Source organism: Aythya ferina (assembly GCF_964211825.1).
Source record: "Aythya ferina genome assembly, chromosome: 2".
NCBI classification, from domain to species: Eukaryota; Metazoa; Chordata; class Aves; order Anseriformes; family Anatidae; genus Aythya; species Aythya ferina.
In genome coordinates, this window is record NC_140297.1 from 33,887,265 (window position 1) to 33,900,188 (window position 12,924).

Genomic DNA, 12,924 nt, shown 5'->3' on the forward strand with positions numbered 1-12,924 from the left:
GAAGAAGTAACACTAGCTACAAGCCCGTTATCCCTGCCACAAATACTGTCTGTATTCAAACTGAGAATTTCTTTAAAGAATTCTGTTATCCTCCTGCTTCAAATAACCACCAAGTAGAGACATTACTTTTTAGCATGTGCCTACTCCCCCCACTGTTTTTTAATTTAAAGAATTGTAAAGAATGGGAAAAATTCTTTATTTTTTGGGCTGCTAGAGGATAAAAAGTCAACTAAAATTTTCTGAGAAAGTTAGAGTAATATCAAGTTAAGCATACTTATTTGGCTCTGGCAGTAAATAACACTTAAAACACAAAAGTCTAAATATGCTTTTTCATAATTAAGAAGGAAAATACAAATCCCTCACTCTTAATTTCATTTTCCTCAATTATACTGACTTTCCACTATAAATCTTTCTGCTTAATAATATAAGAAACCATCCATCTCAACTAATTAATTGATGACAGCTTCTAAAAGCTGGTTGTGAAGATACTGTTAGTCTCATATTACTGGTCATTTTCACTTGTCAATATGAATTTAATTTTCAAGTAATACCTCTAAAGCTCTTAGGCAAAAGGGTAAAGACCAGAAATCCTACTTGTAAAATGCAATTGCAATCTGTATTTTGTGCAGGCACACAACCTACACAATCCTGCATGCTCAAATGTTTGTGCTTAGCCCTCTGATTCAAGTATATCAGCAGAGATGCAAGTACTAACCTATGTGAAGGTGAAAAGTATGAAATTGCATATTTTAACCAGCTTTAACTTTCTGAATGATAGCATAATGTAGGAGCTTTACAGTGAGGTTTCACTACCATTCACAGCACAAAAGTACTATAATAAAGGTGTTTATGGAATATTTGAAATGGAATATGGTAAAGAAAATGAATTAGTCAATACTCAGGTTGGAAATGGAAAGATGCGGACAATACATTTTCTTTTTCAGCACATCCCTTTTAAAATATTTCATCTGCAAAAGCCATAAATGAATATGCTAGTATTGATATGGAGGTGAATTAAAACATCTCCATGATGACAGGATGGCACACTGTTTATAGCATGCTCACTTTCAAAAATCCCTGTACTGAATTTTCTCCACATTTCAAACAGTTTTGTAACCTAACTCCAAGGCATGACAATTCTATACTTAACAGAGTAGAGTTTAGAGCAGGCACCACACCCTGAAACTTTGCTAACAGAAGAGATTTTTTTCCCCACTGTACCTCTGTCTCTGTCTGCATCTTTTGAAAATAATGTAATTATTACAGGCTTCACCTTTGATCAACCTGAAAACTAAAAACCATACACCACTGTCTAGACAGATCATTTGCTTCGCTCCAAGTCACTTGCATGGTCTCGCTAAAGTGAAAAAATCATTCACACCCTTAACCCAAACTGTATTCAGTGTTTGCAGAATGTCGTTTTTATGGGACTAATGAACAAATTAGAGCTACAGTTGCTTTGACAATGCCACTGCTGTCTTCCCCGTTGAGTACTTCAACACTTCTGTTAACTGCTCAATTAATAATTAATTTTAAATGTGTTTCAAATTCTTGTAAATTTTAGAAGGTGATTTACAACCAAATAAGGTCTGAGCAAAGAAATACCAACAATTAATTCTTATGTTTTTTTGGTCATCTGCCTATGCAATCTTACTAGCTGTCTACTTATGAGCTTTGAGCACACATTGTAGTCTTTTCTTTCATATCTCTTATATAAACGCAAACAAGTGTTTCCCCAAAATAATAATTACAAACATAAAGTAAAACAGAGCATTTATGAAAAATGGAAAAGAAAATGGTAAACCAGATTATTTTTTTTCAGTGATGTTAGTGCACACACAAGTGTAAGAGGACTGACCCTCTTTGTCACACTGACGTCATTTAGGAATCAAAGTTAGGTAACAAAATTTTCATGCCTTAGGGCTCCTACACTTTTTTCTTTTCAAAACAGATTAGTGACTTGCTGCAATTAAGAACAGAAAAGTAAAGGTCATTTCTGAACACCTTGCTCAAGTACTACTGTGAAGACTGTGCTAAAAGTCCCAGTTCCAGGCTGATACAAGAGGTATGTCCACATGCTCCCAGGCTCTTGTGTCTGCACCCTCAAGGTATCTGTCATGATCCAGGTCTGCTACAGAAGGTGTCTGCAGTCTCTTCTGCACTCACAGTGCTCAAGAGAACCTGTACCTCTAGAAAGATACAGGTATTGCTGACATGGGTGCAGGGCTTGTACCTATTAGAATGCTGTTAGTCAGACATCAATGCAAATCCTGCTTCTCATAGATCATAGCTGGCAAAACGTAAAGAAAGAAATCAGAGACAGGAACAACAAGCTGTATGTGTCAGGAAAAGAAAAGGTGACAACTGGTGGGAGATGTAAGATTTTCAAGAGGTACAGAGAATTAAAAAAAAAAAAAAAAATGTCAAAAATGGGAGAAATCAATTTTAAAGTAGAAAAAATAATCAGTACCAGTACAATGATTAATATAGTTATGCTTGCTCAGTTTGAATGAGTGAACTGAATGACTGAATGAACTGAAGATTAATCAAAAAAGATTCACAAAATCAAAAGGGGTAAGAAATCCCACAGTAAAATACTTGAGAATGTAGTTAAATTTCTTCTGAGTAATATCTAGAAGCATGTTTTGGTTCTAAATGAGGGCAGTTAGGGAAGGAAAGAAAAAAGGTTGTTGCTTATACTCAAGTGACTCTTAAGTATCCTCATTTTATTGCATGTCTACTTACAGTGATTAAATTTCAATCAAAATGTCATATGCCCTTGCCTCTTAAACACATCTCATTTTATTTTCACATCTGGTATATGCTACATGTATTATCTAGAAAGAGCAGAGAGAGTTTAAAAATGCTGCCCGATTTCAACATCATGGGATTAATTCCCAGGGTGATCATCAATCTTATTCTAAATAGTCACATATGACATGATCCAGCAGACTTTCTCTTTCCTATGGGCTCCCCACTCAGAACATTGGGGCAAATCCATTTCCCAGTGCTAAAGAGCTATCAGAAACAGATCCTTCAACTTGTAGATCTGAAAAAGTCTCTGAGATGCTGTTAATCTTATACATTTACCTGAGCATCAGAGGTATCCTTGAGCTCTTCTAGCCCTCTTTTTTCTTGACTGTTGTTTTCTTCATTTTGATGAATTGCTAAAATAAGAAAGAAAGAATGTATTGGAAGTGTGTATGTTCTAATCACAAGAAGCCCAAAGCAGCATGGCCCAGGCTAGATCAAACATAACAAACATGGTTCCAAATTTAGCTTTCTAATTAAGTCATCGAGTGGTTTTGGACTGACTTCTATATACCTTATTTTACCAAAGCACTAAAACGTAGTATTGAATAGGTATATTCCTGCTGCTGTATTATTCCTGATAAAGAAGTGCAATGTAAGGAAACTCCCATCTTTTCTATATCTTATAACAAGACTTAATGACTCATGACGAATGAAAAACAGACATCCCTTTATTTTCATTTCATTGCAGAAGGTCAATTCAGACTAAACAAAATAACCAGATTTATCCCTCATCTCAACCTTGGAAAATTCTATGTAAGCAGTGATCTCAATCTCAAATACCACCACTATCCATGAAAATCATTTCCAAAAATAAATGGTAACAGAAGACGGTCTATTGAAGATTATTCACAGCTAGCTCAATAAGAGAAACCTGTAGTTTAGCTCAATCAACTCCACTTAACACCAGCAGAGTTTTGCCAGACTTCGGAGAAAAAAGTTTTAGATCAGACATGAACTGTGGAAGGGCTGAATCAGAGATATCAGCTTGTCTATAGCTTAAGAAACAGGGACCACTTTTGGAGGGACACATCAGACTTGTTTTGTAAACAGATGTACCTATAGGGTGCAAAAGTACCTACAGAGCCCAAGTAGAACCCCTTCCAGTCAACACTCCCTCCTACAATATTTTGGTGGGGGGACAGCAAGCCCTCAGCCATTCTGAAATGTGACACACAACAGGGAAGTCAGATAAGACTCAATGAAACATGTGAGAAGTGACTTTTCTTACAACCACCACTCTCAAATACCATTGTCCTTTTTCTACACACTAAATGACTTTTCCATAATAGCTGTAACAACAAAAGCATCCTTGAAGTGACAGAGCTCGCCTATCCCAGCTTCATCAGCCACCTTCACCAAAGCTGTCCTGAGCTCTCAGCCTGAACCTTTAGACACAGCCAGGTTACCACAGCTGAGCTGATGCAGGTAACTGGTGCCATGAGATCTGGCTTGTTCAGTCTGCTGCAGACATGAGGTAAAGTTCGTTTAAACCTCCAGCAGCATCCAGCACCTTAAAAGAAAAGTACCTTTAGACTCTTAATGAACTCTAAGGATACGGATTTATTTTCTTTTTACTGCAGGATATCTGTTGATATTGCTATGCCATAGAGGTTGCAATTCTTCTTTCTTCCTGCACGGTTATACCATTAAAAAATAAATAAATAAATAAATAAAAAGTAATACAGATGCAATTATAAAAAGAGAAAAAAAGTAATTTTGTCAACACAATATATTCTATTCGATTTTTTTTTAATCCACTATCTAAAGAAAACAGAGGTCTGATACAAATTTGGAATAGTGGCTTTGCTGACACCATTTCACCAGCCAACCTCTGAAATTCAAGGTGAATGCTGAAAATACCAGGTTAGTCTCTAGTTGTAACACAAAGCATTTATAATTGGGGTTAAATCACAGTAGTCTTCAAAGCCAGGTGAAACCAAAACACGATTGTGACACTGCTGGAAAAGTAACAATCCAGTAAAACCATAACTGGAGTTCCAGCCTCAAAAGCCTTGTGTGGCCCCTGCTTTCCTATCCCATGGTTTCTCAAGGCAACCTACTCCAAGCAGCCATGCCAGAGGCTCTGTGCAGCCCCTTCCCTTGTAGTCCCAGCCTTCCTCCTCCCAGAGCTGCAGGGCATGAAGCATTCAGGGTATGGATGTGCTGAACGTGACTCAGAACAACAGGCATGAGACAGGAATGTTGCAATGCCAGAAGGCAGTAACGAATGCTAAAAATACATTTGTTTGAGCATTTGTGAATTGCTCAAATCTATGGCTGTGACAGAAGAAACACATTTCCCTAACTCTCCTTTTACTTTCCTCGTTTTTCCTAAAATCGATTTGTGCTAGCCACTGATGGCCAAAGCATCCCCTCAGATGCTGGCTGCTACTCATGGCATTTTAAGCAACCAGGTGATCTCCATGGGTCCAGGCAGCTTCTCCCACAAGCCTGAGCAGGTGGGGATGCTGCAACCAGCTGCGATGGGGAAAAGGTTGGTGGCTGATAACCAGTTCCCTGCTGCTCTGCTATGGGTGTCCCCACCCTTGCCCAGGGCCAGGGCCAGTGCCCAGACCTACTTTGACCAAAATGAACCAGCCAACCTTAGAGAAAGAACAACCTTAGAGAAAGAGCTGCTACCCCAGCTGGTGAATAGAGAGGGGACAGTACTAGTGACAACAGCAAGCACCAATGGCTGTGGGAAATTGCATCTTGCAGCTAGCCCAAAGAAGAGGAAAGTGCATGTCCACAGCCTCCGCAGTTACAGACAGCTTCAGGAGCTGAACAATTTTAGCATGAGAAATTTTACAGCTGATGAGAAAATGGACTCAGTTTAGACACACCCTAAATGAACCCATGATTTAAAAAAAAAAAAAAAAAAAAGTTGTTTTTGTTTTGTTTTTAACCAGCAATTTCACAGCTCAGCTCTAAAAACGCTGAAAAAGTTCATAATCCAAACACAGCTCCCCTTGGCTTCAGTGTTGTTTAGACTGCATGAGGAATGTAGAAAAGAACCAGTAAATATTTTCATAAAGGAAAAAAAATAATCCTAGACCTTCCAGTGATGTGTCCCTAGCCCTCTTGGGAGGGAGGGAGCAGAGTCAGCCTCTTTTTCATGACATTTCCATCACAAACCTGATTGGGTGAGAGACAGGGAGGACACAACAAACCAACAAACACACAAGAACCAACTACAGTTTGAATCCTTTAGCTACATCGAGGGAGTAATACTGAAAGAATCACACCATCTAATACCTTGTTTTCCAACAAAAGAATACAGTCCCTTGAGAACTGAGGTGGCCGTATTGGCAAATAACAAGCCTAAATTATATTTTCATGGTTTCTGTGTGAAAAGATTATTACATGTTTTGTGTATATATAAAAAACAGAACAACAACAACAAAACACCATGAATCTCTTAAAATATTCCTATAGGAATACCATACACCTTTTCCATGGGTCATCACACACGCACACACGATACAAATTGCTGTATCTCTGTACACAGCCTGCATCCTAACCCAGTACCAACTCACAGACATCCCATGACATGGGACGTACACAGGTTTATGTGTGCAAGAATTCCCACGCAGGAAACCAACCTGTGGCTGTGGCCTCAGCACTGCCCTAACAGGCTCTTGTGCATGCAATAAGTGTTCAGCCATAAAGTATAAGAATTCAAGGGTAATTTCCCACTTACTCTCAGTTGCCTTAAATTTTTGACTAAAAAGACTTGGCATTGCAAATTCTACTGAAGGAAAAGCAACAGGAAGGTTAGGGTGGGATGGGAAATTATTTCCCAGGCAAGTGTTGATTCTGGGACAGCTCCCTAAAACTGTGATGTGTACATGCAAAAAAGTTGTGAATTTTGGAGCTGGGCCAACCACTGCCTTTACTGCCAGCATAAACCCTGATTCTCTCCTTATGATACGAATGCTCCAGCACATCTGACAAAGTAGCAACACCACAGAAAAGCAAAGGGGGTCTACCCTGGTCTGTATACAAATGTATAGTGACCGGCCCCCTTTTCTACCTGCAGCATTTCTCCTCCTTTGGTCTACGGGAAAGGTCACCATGAATGAAAGAAAAAGATGTTAAATGAGCATTAGCTTGTTAATGTGCAGCTCAAATGCGTCCATTTGCAACTTAGCCTAAGGAATTCAGGATGTTGACTTTTCTATGGTCACTTCAGGATCACAAGGGGCATCATCTGATTTGAGTTCCTTGAGTCCCTGTGGACCACAGCTGAGGTCTAGCTAGAGGACTCTTCTATAAAACTAACTTTGGAATACAGAGTTCTTGTAGGAGAGAGCTTTATCCTTTAGCAATCTGATTTCAGCTCATTAAATCAGCAGAAAAAAATAACAAAGAAATAAGAAGGAAAAGTAAATCATGTACTAGCTATGTCAGCAAAGTCAGCCATCACAAGGGGATTAGAAGGGAAAGGGAACACAACCATCACTGATACAGGAACTAAGCACATCCTTTGTGTCAACATTTCTGACCCACAGTGCTCCCCTGCTTTTATGGCCTCACCACAGAGTTTAAAGCAAATTTAAGATTCATCTCCCTCAGCAGCCTGGAGAATCGGAGGCATGCCAAAGAGCTCCCTGTTAGCCTGCCTGGCATGCAGCAGGGTCCCAAGAGCCACCCCCAGCACCGAGTGCTGTCTTGTGCCTACAGAAGCATCACTGCCAGGGGATTCAGCATTGCACAGTGTGCTGCCCCCCAAGATGTTGCTCTGTACACCCCATAGTTGAAGGTAAATTGTGTTTGATGTACAAGATTTTTAGAAGTCACATCATACAACATGTACTTTGTGCTACACAAAACAGCAGAATCTTTTGCCTGAGTGAAAGTAGAAAGGACAGTTTAAAAAAAAAATAATAATAAATCCATCCATAAAAAAGTCCTGGAACCCACAGCATTACAATCTTCCCAGAGGCTTTGCTCTATTGTGCAGCAGCACGGCTTTCTTCCTCTGCCATAAATGAAGTTTCTTCTTTCTACCCCTTCTGGCAGCGAAGATAACCTTCCCCAGACAAACCCCTGCGCTATCGGCGCTGCAACCAGCCCCACCAGAACAATACCACCAGGAGAGGTGTGAACTTCCTCCCTTTGGCTTAATAGGGTGTGAACTCTGAGAGCTAATTATTTAAACGCTGCAGAGGGGACGCCACCGCCATTAACCATTTTGCTGCTGGACAGCACGACACGGCAGGCAGGGACATCTGTTCGTCCTACACTCAGCTCCGCATCACAGCTGGCTGTCCCACACCCTGCCACCCTTTCTGCTCCCTCTCTGAACAGACATAAACCTGGGTCCACAACCTTAAACTAGTCTGGGTTTGATGCCCTGGTTGAGAACGAAGCACTTTGGCAGCAGGCAGCAGAGGGGACATCATGCCAGCTGGCGTTGCCACAGCTTCAGCCCCCAAAATCATTGTGACCAACAGCTTCAGCCCCCAAAATAAGTGTCTGCCCAACCATGGGACCAGGATCTTTTTTTCCTAGGGCAAAGGGCACCTACATACCCTCCACAGATGGGTGGCAGGCAACACCTTGGCACTTGGTAAAGAGCCTATCACTGAATAGAAGAATTCTGTTTATTTGACAAGCCAGCAGATTTTCACTGCTGGATAGTTATAGGCCGTTTTTCCAGCCTTGTCAAACTATCACTGCTGAAAAGACCTCAGGAATCTGCAAGAAAATTCCCTGGGGGAAAAGTCCAATGCTCTGAATCTCCAGCAGCCTGCACCAGTTGATTTATCATCAGCTCTTGGGAAGTTCACAACTTCTAGCATTCTTCTTATATCCCACATTTTTTAGAGGCATGTTTCTTCTCTTTCTGTTTTTCTCTCCCCTCTTTCCCCCCTCCACCCCCCCCCCCTCTTTTTATCCAAAGGAAGTTTCCAGCATGAAACTTCTCAGAAAAAAAAAAAAAAAAAAAAAAAGGCATTTTTAAAAATCATATGATTCTAAGCCCAGTTCATGTTTTTTGAAAACTTTATTATTTTGAACAATGGAGCTTGTGATATCCCTTATTCTTCATGGAGGGCATAGAGAGGGCTCTACAGAGGTTGGTTACTATGGCAGCTCTGGGCTGTATGACGCTGTCATGTTTGCTGATGCTTATTAATTTATCAGAGTGGGGAAAAAAATAATAGTTCTAGTTGATACAGTTGGGGAAAATAAAAGACAAGTCCTCTATCTTATTACACAAGGCACTAGAGCTGAGTGGTGGGAAGGAGATGAGCAGCAAGTAAATGTTTTACAAAGCTCAGGTCTGGAGGACCATTTAAGCCAGACCAGATCTTCATACATACCGCTGTGTTTTCCCAGTTTTATTGCAAATAAAAGGGGGAAAAACAACAAGCACAGAACAAGTTTGAAATCTCCAAAAGCTGCGTATAAAACACAGTGATAATCCCAGGAATAAAACCCTCCAACTGAGAATTGGTTCCTTATTTACCATGAAACTGTAATCTTTTCCCAGAAATTGCTGAAAAGAGAAAGCTTTTTAAGCTCATCCTTAACATGATTTCTTTTATTAGCAATACGAAAATTGCCTTTGAGCTTTCTCATTCCTTGCCACTATTTCTGCATATATATATATATATGCAAATCATTGTACAGATTTCCCTTTTCTGAGTACACTACATATCTCTGAAACAGTTGGCAGGCCCTTGGGGGGGTGTTGCCCAGACAGCTGTGCAATCAGCTGAGTAAATCAGCTAATTAAAGAAACAAAGAAAATGCAAAAATTATTAAAGAGTCTCCAGCTTACAGCCTTGTTCATCACCTTTGTATCTAAAAAGGCACAGCAAGCATGGAATGGAATAAAGGTGCTTGTAAATTTGGGAATGAACTATTGCAAAATTGACAATGATGCTAGTTTCTCTCAAATACTAATCTGAGAGTGATGATACCTATGCTTTGTATCTTAAATCAATTTCATATAAATTAATTTTTTTCTTTTTTTTTTTTTTTTTTTTAAATGACATAAACATGAAATGTAATGTCGGTTTCATAACAGATTTCAGTATGTAAAAAATGGTCATTAACTTCTCCTTGACCTTAGGTATAGAACTAATATTGAATTTGCAGAGAGGCTCATTATGCTCATCTAGTTTCCATCCAGAAAAATAAGTTCCCAAGGGTCTTAGTGCTACAAGCCATTTTTCAGATCTGAAATAGGAAACAGGACTCCTGAAAATTATGCAAAAAAAACATTTCCTCTCATTGCAGAGTTTATCAAAAAGGAACAGATAAGAGCAAGGGTAGGAATCAAATCTAAACAGAGCAAAGCCAGACTGGTAAGAACGGAGGCTGACAGATGTAGATTTGATCTTTCTGAACCACACATCGTTAAGTCATGGTCCCTTTTCACTGCATCTGAATGACCATTGGAGGACAAACCTCAGTTTAAATGAGACTTCCTCCTCCCTGTGTTATATAGCCATTGTAAATTAAAGAATGAGTGCACAAAGTAGAGCAACCAATATTTCCCAACTCAAGCTATGTGGCCAGCAGCCTTTGCTACTATTCTTTTCACATTCTAGTACAATGTTTTTGTTAGAAATTTCTGTTTATTTTATTTATCAGAACTGAACCCTTTTATCTGACTTTGAAGGCCCATATTTCATTCAAGATTGTGCTTTGTTAGAAGACCATGATTTATAAAACCATTGGCTAAACAAGATGGGCATTTCCTGCTAGATAACCAGCCACCACTGATTTACCTGGCCAGGGGAGATTTGGTTTTAATTTCCTGATATGTTGTAACACATACAAAGGAAAAGCCACATTTCACACATGCTTTGTGAACATATGACCTCATATAATTTTTTACCAAGGAGAAAAGAAGTGGAAAATGAGTTGCAAACAATGTAGGATTATGTAATGTTAAGTGATGTTCTTTGTAGCAATAGCAGCTCAAGGAAAACCATTCAACAGCTGAATACACAAAAATTTTACCCAGTGTTTTTAGACATTTCTTCTCATCAACATATCTAAAATTAATTAAAAAAAAAAATCAAGCAGCAACAAATGCATCTCTAAAAAAGCTGCCTGAAATGAGATGCTGGAAGAGTGGAGGAAATGGAGCTGGGAAATGTTCATACAGGCATGCAGAGGGACAGTGACAGAGCAGGCTGGTGCAAAGTGAAACTTCACTCTCTATTCCATGGAAATAACCTATGGGCATGGCCAGGAAAGGAACAGGAAACAAAGAGGACTCTGAACAAACAGATTCTGTGAACTCTGTAAATGCCTCTCCCAATGGACCGAAAACAAAACTTTCACCTGGGAACTGTTTTTTGCATGATTATTTTCATTTTGACCTTACTGTGCAATCTCTTACCATGCATTTGCAAAACATCAATCATTTATGCAGCTATTTTGCATTGCTCATTTTCATGTATGCACCTTATAAATCATGCAGAAATAATGATGTCTCAAATTCTGAAACTACAAAAAACAGAAATCACTGGGTAGTATAAACCAGGTGGTCATTGACACAGCACAGCAGAGCTCTATGCGTGTCCCACACTCTGTCCCTGGTTGCAGAGCACAAAATGCTCCGCTTACCAGTGTTGGAGGGAGCCTGACTCCATCTTCCTGAAGTGCTGCCTGCCTACATGATTACTTCTCTTCAGAGCACAAAATCCTAGAAGCACAATGTAACTTTAAAAATATCACTGAATATGTTTTCAAGTACAACTTTTAGGCTGAATAGGAAAAGTAAAGGTAAAGTTACTGAGCCCAATCTAAAGCTCAGCACGTGTGCACTTTGATTTTGAGCATTTTGTAATTTATCTCCAGGATAAATTACAGAACCGTAGAATCATTCAGGTTGGAAAAAACCTCTAAGATAATCTAGTCTAACATTTAACTAAAGTCCACCACTAAACCATGCTACTGAGTCCTACACGCACACGTTTCTTGAAGACCTCCAGGGATGGTGGCTCAATGTCTTCCCTGGGCAGCCCATTCCAATGCCACACAACCCTTTCAGTAAAGAAATTTCTCCTAACGTCCAGCCTAACCACATTCACAGGAGAAATCCATCTTATTCTACATATTTTGCTAAGTTTGACCCTTCCTTTCAAGAACTTGATGGTTAGTGGAATTAAAAGTTGTAATGAAATAAGGTCTTACTTAAATCAAGTAAATGAACCCACTGGCAACAGACCTAAGGGGACACAAAAGCAGCATGATATTTTTAATATAAATGTTGTGTTGTAACCTTTTCCTACCTTTCAAACTCTCTCAATTTTTCCACAAAGGAAAAAGTACACGTCTGTAGCACATGACTGCCATTTTGTTCTGTGAATGGGAACAAGTTCCTCCAGTCCCTGAGGTTTTTCAATGGCAGAAAATAAGTGATAATAAAATGTGCCCATTTCAGAGAGGTATTATATATCTACTTATTTACAAGACTTGTGTCTTTAAAGAGTACCTAATATGTTCCAGATTAAAACATAATATGGAACTGCTCGACTCTTTGGTGACCTTGGATCATGATAACTTCATTTTCAAGTATGTGTACCACTCCAAATTCTCAAGGTTTTCTGCATCTATATAACAACTCTTCTACAAGGAAATAATGACAACATAGAACATTCATACAGCATTAACTGACTTTTTTTTTTTTTTTTTTTTTTCTAATTCTTATGGAGGAAAGTTACTAGGAAGTCTCACAATGATATGTGCTACTTTAGGAAAAGGGCTAAGTGGTCAAGACACAGCTTCCTGAGTTAAGTAAGCTGATAAAACAGCTCAATGCTGCCAAAAGGCACATTTCTGGGCTCCTTCCCACATCCAGCTCCCCAGCCCATTGATAAGAAGCTGCCTCCCTTGCTTTGTACCAACTCCAGCACCTCTCAGCCCTGCAGAACAGCACTGCACACACATCTGACAAAGTGTGAGCTCTTCACACCCACATTCAGGGCAAGGCGAGCAGGAGCACCCCTTCTGGAAGCACTGAGTTGTCCAATTTGCTCTGCTGCAAAGCCACACATCAATGTACCACATTGATGTGTGGCTTTGCAGCAGAGCAAAAGCCACACATGTTTGTTGGCACACAGGCTGCTCAGTGTAGTCAGGTCT

General features: G+C 39.5%; 1 protein-coding gene across 3 annotated transcripts in view; it reads right to left on the reverse strand.

Annotated features, from left to right (window-relative positions):
- Window positions 1–12,924, reverse strand: part of RAPGEF5 (Rap guanine nucleotide exchange factor 5) — a 161,383-nt gene that overhangs the window by 92,333 nt on the left and 56,126 nt on the right. For all 3 annotated transcript variants that reach the window (XM_084507491.1, XM_084507490.1, XM_084507492.1), the window contains exon 8: window positions 3,091–3,167. In XM_084507491.1, coding sequence (XP_084363617.1) covers window positions 3,091–3,167 — 77 coding nt within the window. The remainder of the gene's footprint in view (window positions 1–3,090; window positions 3,168–12,924) is intronic.